Source organism: Podarcis gaigeae (assembly GCF_964106915.1).
Source record: "Podarcis gaigeae genome assembly, chromosome: 15".
In the NCBI taxonomy this organism is placed as follows: domain Eukaryota; kingdom Metazoa; phylum Chordata; class Lepidosauria; order Squamata; family Lacertidae; genus Podarcis; species Podarcis gaigeae.
Window position 1 is genome coordinate 7,718,380 of NC_139692.1, and position 12,944 is coordinate 7,731,323.

At 47.3% G+C, this 12,944-nt stretch overlaps 2 protein-coding genes across 2 annotated transcripts in view; both read left to right on the forward strand.

Annotated features, from left to right (window-relative positions):
• Positions 1–12,944, forward strand: part of LOC310832095 (beta-4C adrenergic receptor-like) — a 685,807-nt gene that overhangs the window by 596,776 nt on the left and 76,087 nt on the right. The gene's annotated exons all lie outside the window — the stretch shown is intronic.
• Positions 8,487–12,944, forward strand: part of LOC310832042 (uncharacterized protein) — a 37,179-nt gene continuing 32,721 nt past the window's right edge. Inside the window, exons 1-5 of the mRNA XM_083713374.1 lie at positions 8,487–8,566; positions 9,217–9,371; positions 11,184–11,314; positions 11,488–11,612; positions 12,605–12,775. Of these exons, the coding sequence (XP_083569500.1) occupies positions 8,515–8,566; positions 9,217–9,371; positions 11,184–11,314; positions 11,488–11,612; positions 12,605–12,775 (634 nt within the window). The 5' untranslated portion in view covers positions 8,487–8,514. The remainder of the gene's footprint in view (positions 8,567–9,216; positions 9,372–11,183; positions 11,315–11,487; positions 11,613–12,604; positions 12,776–12,944) is intronic.

The window sequence follows — 12,944 nt, forward strand, 5'->3', positions numbered from 1 at the left end:
CTTCCCGCCTATTTATCTACTTGCACTTTGATGCGCTTTCGAACTGCTAGGTTGGCAGGAGCTGGGACTGAGCAACAGGAGCTCACCTTCTCGTGGGGATTCGAACTACTGACCTTCTGATCAGCAAGCCCTAGGTTTTGTGGTTTAGACCACAGCGCCACCCAGCTCCTTAGATGGGGATGTGGGTCGATGCCTAGTCTGGTGCTAGAGACAGAGGTGGCTACTGGATGCCTCCCATGATGACCGCAAAATGGCTGCCTTTTCATCCTGGAGGTTGGAAGGCTGCTGACCCCTTTCAGCCTGCAGCTGAGCCCATGCAAGGCTGCTCCCCCAAATAGGTAACCAGAGACAGAATCTTACTCTTCTGCACACATTCCCACCCGTCTGCTGCACAGTTGCCTAGGATTCTATGCTTGGGGTGGAAGTTCACTTTATTCACTGGTTGCCAGAAAAGAGGTACGTCTAAAGCTGGTGATGCAAAAGGAAATTTGCTTCCTGCTGAGAAACGTCACTGCCAGGCAGAGTAAGCAACGCTGAGCTACATGAGGAAATAATCTGACCCTGGGAAACAATAGGCTCCCATGTTTCCCAGAGCCAGGAAAAGTGGTGCATTCTTGCAATTTCCCTAAAATTAATTGTCAATGTATTGGGGAAGGCGTGTTCCCATGTGATAAGTTTTAAAGTAATAAAACACGGTCCACTTTGCTCTGCACATGCTCAGAGGTGCTGTCAGTAGGCAGGCCAACAGCATCCGTGCAGCAGAAGTCTTGTATATAGCAGCTGAAACCAGGACAGGGACACTGTGGCCCAGATAGCCAGTCCTGCTTCACTTCCTGCTGTGTATTACTCCCAGGTCCCACAGCACTTCCTCAGTCTGAGCCATCTGCTGCGGTCAGAATGCAGCAGGGTAGAATAAGATGCCACCTCACTTCCTTTCAGGCAAAGCAAGCTAAATTTGGCCTCACCATTCAAACTAGGGGCACCCTTGTGGCGAAAAGCTACCCTTCCAGGTTTCCAGTCCCTGCCATCTGCCTTCCGGACGCCTATCTCACCCGCTCCCTGTTTCTGCCTCCTGCTTCGTCCTTCAGCTGCATGCAACTGTCAGGTCAGGGCTACAAACTCCTTTGCAGGTTCCCATCTCCGCTTCACACCACCTGCAGCTGCTGCAGTTTGACCTTGACACCTCTCCAGCACATGCCGTGGGGCAGGTGGTGTTCTTAGGGCTGCCGTTTTAAAAGCAGTAGCTGTCAGGAGCTAGAGTCAAGCATTAGGTCAGCTAACAAAGAAAAGCACGGTGTCAGTGAAGTTAACTCCTTATTCGAGAAACCGAAACGGCACAGGCCTAGTGGTCCCAGTGGTCCCAGCAACTCTTCCCAGTAGGTCTTGCTCCAACAAAGTAGTTGCGAGGAGGTCCCTGCGTTCCCAGAACTTCCTAAGGCTCCTCCTCTCCAGGGTCTTTCCCAAGCAGTCACAAACTGCTTGCACACAGCCCCTCTCTGCTCTGACCTCTTCATTTCTCTGTATGTTCCAGGGGGGTGGAGCTGGTCCCAGCAGGAAGGGGAGATTCCCTGGCTTCTTCAGCAGTCTGCCTCACCTCCTCTCCAGCCCCTGATTCTGGACTGCTCTCTTCCTGCTTACTAAACCCTGTTAACCCTTCAGCTTCCAACCCCTCCTCCTTCCAGTCTTCTCCCTCTTCTCCCTCAGACCACTCATCGTCATCCCACCTCCAGTCACCTGACTCTGAGCCTTCTGGGTGAAAAAACATCAGTTTGCCATATTCAGGTATTCTCCCTGAGGTTTCAGAAACTCTGAATGCCGACATTAGGAAGCATCAGGCACTCCCTAAGCTATCCTTGGGGAAACAGAGACTTAAAGTTGCAGCAAATTGGGTGTGACGACTAGAGGTGAGTCAGAAACGAATGTGGACAGCAGACAGTAGGGTTTGGCAGGCAGCCCCGTATGAAGGCAGTCGCCCTGCTGCACTGGTTTGGCTACATTAGCTGGCAGCCAGTTAACCCTAACACACAAACATTTCTCTTTCCACAGAGTCACAGTTCAGTTCCTTACTTTCCGAAGTCCATCTGTGCAATATAAGGGCTTATACACATGACCCTTCCTCCTCTCTTTCCAGGAACGGTCTGTGATTTAAAGCTCCATGCCCCCCCCCCTTTTTTTTGCTCGGGAGCTTTCTCTGCAAAAACTTGCTCTTTAAAGCTCAATCGTAAAGCAAACAGCAATCTGAGGAAAAACTGAATTGACATTTGCTCTGATCCAGATTTAAAGAGCGGGGTTTTGTGGGGAAAGCTCAGGGGGAAACAAAGCAGAAACCATGCTCAGACACGGTGTGTCAAAGCACAGATCAGTGCCTGGAAAGAGCGGGGCAAAAGGTAAATGTGGATAAGGAAAACCTAAAAATAAAAGCCCACTTGTAAAAAGGTGTGCAGGTACATCCCATGTGGGAAGCAAGCAAGGGCTGTGTCACTGCTGCAACTCATGGACCCAAGAACAGAATTTATGTTTTGTGTCTGTATTGAGCAGGTTGCAGAGTGGGCATTCACTGGCCATAGTCAATAATTTAGTGAGCAGAATAATAATTGCTCTGCAGACACAAAACAGAGAATGCAGCCATTAAAAGGAGAGCCAGTGTGTTTTCACCCTGTAGTCTCTGTACTGCAGACGGTTGGACTATATTGTCCTTTGGGCTTATTCCAATTCTCTGATCCTCCAACCTTTACTTTTCCTTTGGAGCACGTGCCAGGCCCTGAATGAAGTGCTGGCTTTTGAACTTGCTTTTGATCTACCACCCCAAGCTTCAGTTATACAGTATGTTTATCCAGTTAAGGTTCATTCCATTGGAAGGGCTCTCAGTGGAATAGCCTCTGCTTTGCCTGAAGGACGTCCCAGGTTCAACCTTCACTGGCATCTCCAGGCAGAGCTGAGAAAGATTCCTGGCCTGAAACCCGGGAGAGCTCATAATACTGAGCTAGACGGACCAGGAGAGGGAGGCAACTTCCTGTGTTCAGCACCTTTTTAAAGAGAAATAAACTGGCTGTTTGGGAAGAAGTCGAAACAGTGCTCTGCGCAAGAAGGTCTGTGTGGTTTGCTGACTGCCACAAAGGCCTGCCAATCAACACTCTACAGCTTGATGGGGGTTGAGAAAGGGCTTCGTAAGAAAGGCCAACCAATCATCACTCTGCGCAGCTGGATGGAGAGGAAGGTGGCTTAGGGTTGCCACAGTTGCTGGCTAGCTGTTGAGATTCTGCACAGCTGGATCCTGCCAAGGACAGAAAGAAATGGTTGGTTCTACAGTGGTACCTCGGGTTACATACATTTCAGGTTACATACGCTTCAGGTTATAGACTCTGCTAACCCAGAAATAGTACCTCGGGTTAAGAACTTTGCTTCAGGATGGGAACAGAAATTGTGCTCCGGCGGTGCGGCAGCAGCAGGAGGCCCCATTAGCTAAAGTGGTGCTTCAGGTTAAGAACAGTTTCAGGTTAAGAACAGACCTCCGAAACGAATTAAGTACTTAACCTGAGGTACCACTGTATTTCGAAGGCTGGAAGCCCAGAAAGGAACAATGACAACACCATACAAAATCTGTACATTTGTGGGCAGCCTTTCTTGACTAGTCTGCCCTTCAAGGTTGGGTTCTTACTTGAAGAAAAAAAAAATCTGTGCATGGTAACTAAAATTCTGCAACCTGTACCCCGTCTGTAAATTAAGAAAATGCTTATGACTTCCCCTTGTTTTGCATCGGCTATTCTGCTAATCGGGGGGAAGGGACACGGAAGCAGTTCAAGCCCCTCACCCCCCAACCCACAATGGGAAAGTTTTATTTTAAGGGGGCGGGGGTGGAAAGCTGAGTTTTCTGCAACAACCCGTTCCTTCTTTTTGAAATCAATGCAACTTCTTTTTATAAAAAAACGGAATCGCCTGAAGAGAGATGAGCGCCACACCCCATGGTCGCCTTTAACTGGACTTAATCCGTCCAGGGCTCCTTCACCTTTAGCTTATTATTCATAATAATTGGATACTAATGTCCAGTTAAAAATTCCATAAATGCACACATCTATTTACGAGATCATAGCCGGAAGGCACCGGTTCCCCCTCCCTTCTCCCCTCCCCACCTGCCTCGCGGCGCCGCTACTCACTGAGCTCGGACACGACTCCGCTCACCATCCCTCGAATAGCCCGCAGCGCTACTGCGCAGGCGCTCATATAGGCGCTCCTCGCCGGGCTCTGCCCTCCCTCCGTCCCTCCTTCTCCGGCCCCGCCCCTCCCGCGAGCCGGCGGGGAGGACCCGGAAGTAGCGGGCGGGAGAAGGAGCTGGCCAGGGTGCTGAGCGGAGGCGGGAGGGGAGGGGAGAAGGGGCATCTGTTTTCAGCCAGAGCTCCACGGGGAGCGCCTGGGACCTAAACCCTGGACCTGAATATATATACAGATCATATATTATCATAGAGCTTGGCAGTGCTCCTGAGCATGTGCAGTGTGCTAGCTCCACTCTGCTGAATCAATCAATGACTCCATCCATTTGTTTCAGTCACTGACCAGAGTGAATTCCACTCTGCTGTGTACTACATTTGCTAAAGAGGAGCCCTTCCCATGCAAGAATCTTTGTCTCCTCTGGAGAATATTGAGTGCAATTCTCCATAATAATAACAATAATAATAATAATTTATTATTTATACCCCGCCCATCTGGGCAGCTTCCAACAAAACACTAGAATACAATAACCTATTAACATTAAAAGCTTCCCAGATGGGTAGAATATAAATGATATTACTACTACTACTACTACTACTACAACTACCTGCTTGGGAACAGGGTGAAGATTTTGGGAAAATGTGTTTGGTTTTTTTGTTCTCCTCCAGTTTCAACTGCAACCATTGAAAGGTTCTGAATCTATCTAGTAGAAAAGGGATGGGGAACATGTGACTCATCTGATGTTGTTGAACTACAACCCCCGTAGTTCTGGACCCTGGTCACACAGATACCCCATCCATGCAGCAGAGAGTAGGAATGTATGCTATTGACCCCAATAGTGTTTGCTAAAGATATGCCATTCACATGCGATATTCCCTGGAGAATATTAAGTGAAATTCCCTCACTGCTTGGGAACAGGGTGAAGAATCTGAAGAAACAGTTTTTGTGATATGTGCTATTGTCCCCAGTATAGTTTCTGACTGCTTTGGCAAGTGCTTTCACACATGACGCTAAAGGGCACACCCAATTCTAGCTTGAGCTACACGTTCTGTATGTGAATGTTATTAAGGCGGCATAGATTTATTAGAAGAGCGTCCACGTCAAAGGGCATGTGTGCCAGGAAGTACCAAACTTTATTTATTACCATTTTTAGCAGCAATGTAAAAAACCCCAGCATAAGAACAAAACACACAGTATAACTTTGTAGTCATAGATATGGCAACATTAATATTGGCTCATAATATTGATGTAACCATATCCACAAATAATAATAATAATAATAAGGTGTCACTTACTGGGGTTGACCTATAAAGTCTTACACAGCTCAGGACCCCAGTGCCTTAAAGAACCACCTCTCCCCATACAAACCACCCCAGACCCTGTGCTTGTCATCTGAGGCCCTTCTCTATGTCCCACCTCGCTGAGAGGTTCGGAGGGTGACATCTAGGGATTCACCCATCCTTAGAGTGGGGTGTGCTGTTGTGCCAGACCTATAGTCTTTAGGCCTCTCCTTTTTGGCTCTAAAGGTCATTCTCCTGGGCCACATTGTTGCTTGGATGTTGTCATCTTCCTGCATATGGGGTTCTCTGTCAGGGGTGGGTTTGAGCTGATGGACAGTGTGAACTATGGGTTAAAATTAAATGGTCTCATGTCTTGAGACCAATCCCCCATGTCCGGTTGTTCTGAGATAAGGGTGCCATGTGTCACTGGGTTACCATAGCGATACCAGGGAGGTCAAGTGTATGACTTGTTGAGTCATTTCATGACTATGTGTAGAGATGGGTATCATAGTCTCTAGGACATTGCATGCCTTGCTGCTGTCCTGTTTGCATGTCAGGAGTCTGAGTAAGGTGTAAGTGTGTAATAAAAAACACCAGTCTCAGTGAAGTTAACTCTTCATTCAAAAAAACTAAAACTACACAGTCCTAGTGATGCCAGCAACTCTTCTCAGTACCGGTAAGTCTTGCCCCAATGAGCCACTTGTGAGGACTGGAGGTCCCTGTCTTCCCTTCCTCTCTGTTTTTTTTCCCAAGCTATCGTAGACTGCGTCTGTACGCAACCAATCTCTCCTTTGATCTTTTCATTTCTCTGTGTTTTCTAGAAGACTGGGGGTGGGGAACGCATGTCTGTCTCCTGGCCCCCTCTCCCCCCAAGGGTCATCTAGCTCAACTCCCTGCAATGCAGAATATGCAGGTTGCCCATACGGGGATCAAACCCACAACTTTGGCATTACCAGCTCCTCGCTCTAACCAACGGAGCTGAAACAGTGGTCTACCTAGTCCATGGAATAGCACTGGATTATGAGCTTGTTTCAGCATTAAGATCAGAATCATGGAACTGTAGATCCCAAGGCTCATCTAATCCAACGCCCCGCAAGTCAGGAATCTTTCCCCTAATGCAGGGCTCGAACCCACGACCCAGAGAAGAAGAGTTCATGCTCTACCAGCTGAGCTATCCCAGGTTGAGAAATGACAAATTGTTCTCACTTTACAGGCTGGTCTTGGAAAGGGGCCATCTTTCAATATAAATCTTTTGATATAAAGTCAACACATCAAAGCCTGCTGCTCCAGGGTCACTTAAAGCAGATTCCGTCATTCCTGCTCCTCTTGACGCAAACAGGATTTCAACACATCCAGTCGAGTCAATGCAGGCATTGTTCACTGATTTTTCGGCCTAGTACATTTCCCCTTCTTCAGACATCTCACTATCAGCGCATAAAATAACCATTCATTCATGGTAATGCCCCCAAATATTGTGTGGGTCAATTAGGTGAGGTGCTCTTGTCTTTTTTGAGCCTTAGGATTGCAGCGTTAGAATCATAGAATCGTACGGCTGGAAGGGACGGCAAGTGTCATCTAGTCTAGCCCCCTACCATGAGATTAATAGTCTTCTAGTCCCACCACCCTGAGATTAATAGTCTCATGTTCTACTGACTGAGCTTTCATGAAGCAAAAGCAACTAGAAAAATTTTCAGCATCAGAATCATACTGCTTCAGAGAGCTAAATAGGTGTGATAGCTCTGTCAGTAAAGCATGAGGTGCTTCATCTCAGGGTTGTGGGTTCAAACCCACGTTGGGCAAAAGATTCCTGCATCCCCAGGTAGGACAATAGGAAAGCTCAGTTGGTAAGAGCATGAAACTCTTAATCCCGGAGTTGTGGGTTCAAGTCCCATATTGGGCAAACGATTCCTGCATTGGCAGGCAGAAATTCAACAGGGGCAGCTGTCTCCCCATCCTAACCAGATGATGTTGAACAAAGCTGTTGAGGTCCGCCACAAAAACATGGTCATTCTGCCAAAGGGCCACCATTCTGCTCTCTTCTTGACCAAGGGAGGTGCTGCTTTTGCCTCATCCATTTTTTCACTTGTCCGGCTATGGGTGTTTTTGGTGTGTGTGTGGTCCCCCCCCCCCCCAGCAGTTATTGTTTTTGAGTGAAAATTTATTTCCTAATGCCTTGTTTCCCCCCAGTACTGATCATCACCAGTAGAGCACGAGACTCTTCATCTCATCAGAACTAGACCATTCTATGATCTATGACCACCAGCAACAACTGGTAACAAAAGGCAGGCTGCATTTCGGCCTAGTGGCTGGAACCTTTAAACCAAGCCTGCCTTGAGTTATTGGTTGCTAGGCGGCGCCCCAAAGCAAGCAGGATTTTTGGGTTTGTGTGTGATGTGGTTTTTGTTTTTTTGTGAGAGCACAGAGGCCATTTTGTAAGGTTACCATATTGGGTGCTTTAACACTCCTAGAGTCTTTCTGCTACAGGGCAGCTCTATAAATTAAGTCAGTCAATATATATAGGGAAAGCCAAGTGTAACTTTGAGAAGGATCTGAAATACTTCCTTTGAAGCTTGAATTTGTTTTATTCTGGATTGTTTGATTTTTTATGGTGGGGGGGGGGTGAACCATGTACTCCTTGGAGGGGAAAGTAGGATAAAAATGCAATAAATAAGCTCTTCTGCTTACATCCTTAAGAAAGCTGGAGGGACCAGCTAGATGGAGATGTCAGTTGCCAACCTGGTGCCCAGAGATCTCCACGTGGTCACAATTGGACCTCTGCCCATTGCAAAACTCACCTGGGGAATTTTGAACACTGCTGGGTACAGATACCAGAAAAGTTGCTACATTACCACATGAATTGGTAGCATTGAATTGAAGGCATGAGGAAGACCAGTATGCAGTCTGTTCCTTGACAAGGTTGGGAACATGTCCCGGCAGGCGATGGAGATCTCCTATCCCAGAGAAAGACTAACTGTGATGTAATTTCGATTTTAGGGTGATGGGGCCAGCAGCTCTGAGGAGATCAGAGATGTATCAGAAGATAGTCCGAGTCGTGTTGGGGTTGCTCTTCGCCAGTTCTGGTAGGAAGTTCCTGGAGGAAGACAAGAGATAAAAAGTGGGAAGATCACAATATTTATTTCAAGTGCCCTGGCTTTTCTTTCTTCTTCTTATGGACGCAACTGAGCAAATTCTGAATCATTTTATCTGTGGATAAAATTATGAGGGTGTGTGTGTGTGTGTGCAAGCAAAAGTCCTAGGTGTCAGAGTCAACCCTTCCAAACTGTTAGGCTGCCAAGGCAAAGGAGATAAAGGCTGTCTGTAACCAGCAAGAGCAGTTCTCCTTAGAATAATAGAATCATATATTTGGAAGGGACCACACAGGTCATCTCATCCAACCCTCTGCAATGCAGGAAGTTGGAGTTATTGTTCTTTTTTGCTCAACTGAGGTTTTAAAGCAGAGATTGGATGGCCATCTGTCATGGAGGGGGTTGGGCTAGATGACCCTCAGGGTCCCTTCCTATTCTATCATTCTGTGGTTCCCAGACCAGCAAGCAGGCCCAACCCAAAAGCATTTCTAGTGCCCAGGAACACCACCTGACATGCCCCTTCCCTCCTTTGTCCAAATCCCCAGCTTTGAGAGGTGGGAACAAGAAGCTACTGTTTTGAAAGTTAGCAACAAGAAGCTAACATTTTACTGATTGGGAAAATGCCACCCTTCCTTTCCACACAGTGCTGGGGGTGTGCCCCCCAAGGTGGATCCTGTACAGGAATGAGCTTTGCCTTTACATCCCAGCTGGCTCTCTTGTTCTGTCCTGGAGTGAAGCCAGAGTCTTCTGCAGGTACCAAAAGGCAGACCTGGTTGTCATCAAGGATTACCACAAGCAGGTAAGAGGCGGATTTTGCAAGCTGCAGGCTGGGAATGCTTTAGTTTGGGAGGGAGGAAGCGAGGGAAACCTCACTTGAGGATGACTGCCTGGCATAGAATCCAGATCTGACCCAGGTATGGCAATGGCCAGGTGCTCTAGGTGCCGTGTTTCATTTCTGCTTTATCTTTTAAAGGAAAAATCTCAAAGTGGTAGACAACCCACTAAAACATCCAATCAAACAATCCAGAAGGGGGAAAAAATCAAGCTTCAAGGAAAATATTGCAGATCCTTCTCAAAGTGACAATTTGCTTTCCCCATATTTATTGACCAACTTAATTGATAGAGTGGTCCCATAGCAGAATTTCTTGAGGAAGCCAGTGTGCTGTAGTGGTTGAAGAGTTGAACCAGGACCTGGGAGATCAGGGTTCAACTCCCCACTCAGCCAGTCATGAAGCTCACTGCGTGACCTTGGAGTCAATCACAGACTCTTAACCTACTTCTCAGGGTCGTTGTAGGAGGAGGCGAACCAAGAGATCTCTGCAAAATGCGCCCGGCACCTGGCGAATTTCTAACACTGTTCAGAACCCTTTTCTATTCTGCACCCAATGAGGGCTCTTGAGTCCCAGGTTGGCTAGGTCATTTCCTGAGCCCAGGAACATAAACAGCTAGTGCAACTAGCTGAGCATTGTCTGCACTGACTGGCAGCAGCTCTCCAAGATTTCATGCAAGGACGCTGCCCCAGCGCTACCCAGAGATGCTGCCTTCTGCATGCAAAGCAATTGCCCTAACACCAAGCCATGGCCCCTTTCCTGTAGAAGTCCCTGGCAGAGACCGTTGGGAAAGTGGCAAAAGTTATGCTGCCTGCCTTTGCTCCCACTGCAGGACAACTCACTCGGTAGAGCATGAAACTCTTTTTTTAAAAAATATTTTTTATTACAAATTTAAACAAAACATATTATCTTAATACATATCATCCTTAATTCCTCCCATTCCCCCCTCCCCCATAAAATAACCCACCCTCCCCTCCCCCCTGACTTCCCTCAGCTCCAGTCTCTGGTTTCTCTACAAATACTATTCTCTGCATATTACAAAACTGTATAAATCCTTAATTTATCTGGCTGGTTATAGTCCATAAAAAGTTTGTGAGTGTTTATTCAAAACCTGCCAAGGAGTCCAGTTCACTTTGTTGTTTCTTTAAGTACTTTGTAAAAGGTTCCCATTCATCATTAAAGTCACAGTTATCCTTGTCCCATAGTTTATGTGTCAATTTTGCCAATTCTGCATAGTCCATCAGTTTCTCTTGCCATAGTTTTTTAGTCGGGGTTTCCTCATTCTTCCATCCTTGTGCTATTAAGACTCTCGCCGCCATTGTTGCATACATGAAGATATTTTTCAGCTTCCTTGGCAGGTCTTTTCCTACAATCCCTAACAGAAATGCTTCAGGTTTCTTAACAAATGTTAGATGGAACATTTTCTTCAGTTCATTGTATATCATTTCCCAAAACTTTTTAATTTCATTACAATCCTACCACATATGATAAAATGTCCCCTCCTTTTCCTTACACTTCCAACACACATTTGAACTGGTTTTATACATTTTACCTAACTGCACTGGAGTTATATACCATCTATACATCACCTTCATATAATTTTCTTTCAGCAAAGAACAATCTGAGAGCATGAAACTCTTAATCTCAGGATTGTGGGTTCAAGCCCCACATTGGGCAAAAAGATTCCTGCATTGCAGGGGTTTAGATTAGATGACCCTTGGGGTTCCTTCCAACTCAACAATGTTATGATTCTGTGGTTTTATTATGCTGCCTTTGCACAGATGTTCCTGACGGAACTCTCAGACAGCACCCGGGAAAATGCCTTGCACTACTGGATCGGGTTAGCATGGCGAGAGGCAAGCAGTCAGCTCGCCTGGGTGGATGGGACCCCATTATCGCAGAGCTGGTACAGGTAAGAGAACCTTGATGCGTGGCTCTGATGGCAGAGGGCTCCAGTGTGGGGCTTCAACCCACAACCCCAAGATCAAGTCTCCTGCTCTGCCGACGGAGCTATCAAAGTGGTTTGCTAAGAGACCAGAAGCAAGTTCTTTGCTTTTGGATCTTGAACTCTTTCTGCTTTATCAGAAACTGGCTCCAAGGCCACCCCAAGAAGGAGCGTTGCACACAGCTCGTGGGCATCTACGCTGGCCAGTGGAGGGACTGGGATTGCGGTGCCAACGTCTCCTTCATCTGTGAGATGCCCATGACAGGTAAGAGCAAAGGGGGTGTCTCCTTGCCAGCCTCGACATTCAGCAGCCAGCAGGAGGCATAATGAGGGAGGCTACAGAAATGCTGCATTTTGCTGTTGAATGGAGAAATGGAGAGAGCCAAACCCAGTAGCCCTCGCTAATTTTAATAGTAGTTGTTGTAGTAGTAATTGTTGTTGTAGTAGTAGTATTTATATCCTGCCCATCTGGCTGGGTTTTACCTCCCCAGCACCCAGGGCTGGCATGGGAGGGGTCCCTTGACGCTTCAAGACTTAGTAGCCATTGACAGGCCTCTCCTCTGTGCATCACACTGTTGACTCATGTTACGCTTGTTGTCCACTAAGACCCCTGGACCCTTTTCACAGGTACTACTAGTAAGCCAGGTGTCCCCCATCTTATATTTGTGCAGATGGTTTTTCCTACCAAGGGGCAGAACCTTACATTTGTCCCTGTTGAAATTTTGCTAGTTTGGGCTCAGTTCTCCAATCCATTGAGGTCATCTTGAAACCCAATTCTGTCTTCTGTGGCATTAGCTACCCCTTTCATTTTGGGGTCATCTGCAAATTTGATGAGCATCCCCTCAATTCCTTCATCCAAGATGTTGAACTGCAGCGGACCCAGGACAGAGCCCTGTGGCAGCCCCCCTTTCCCCCCAGGATGACGAGGAACCATTAATGAGCACACTTTGGGTTCAGCCAGGCAACCAGCTACAAATCCATCTAACAGTTTCCTCGCCCAGCTCACATTTTACCTGCTTCTTCACAATAATATCATGGGGGATTTTGTCGAAAGCCCTGCTGGGGGAAGTGCAAAGGGGATCTCTGGATTTCAGGAGGAGAAAGTGTGGAGGAGAAGGCTGGGTGGATGAAGGGGAAATAAAGCCAGTGTGGGGAGCTCACCATTTACATTAATCTAAAATGTGGACCTGCCCACCAACTTCATAGCTGCACCTTCTTGTACCCCTCTCTCTCTCCCCTTGTGCCTTTCCTGTTTAGATGCCCTCCCTGGCTCCGTGAGGAAAGTGCCCTTCCGCTCCCACTGCTACGCCTTCCATTTCCCATCCTTCCGGGAACTGAGGTCATGGAGGGAGGCCCAGTCTTTTTGCCAGGAATCTGGGGAGGGCCTCGCAATTGTTGGCGATGAGGAGCAGAACACCTTCCTGTCAGGTGAGGGATGGAAGCAGCAAACCAGTAGCCAAGACAGTAGCATTTTGGGCTGATCTAGCTGGGCTCCTCTTAGAATAATAGACTCATAGTTGGAAAGGGCCACAAGGACCATCGGTCTAGTAGTCCAACCCCCGCAATGCAGGAATCCTTTTTGCCCAACACGGGGCTT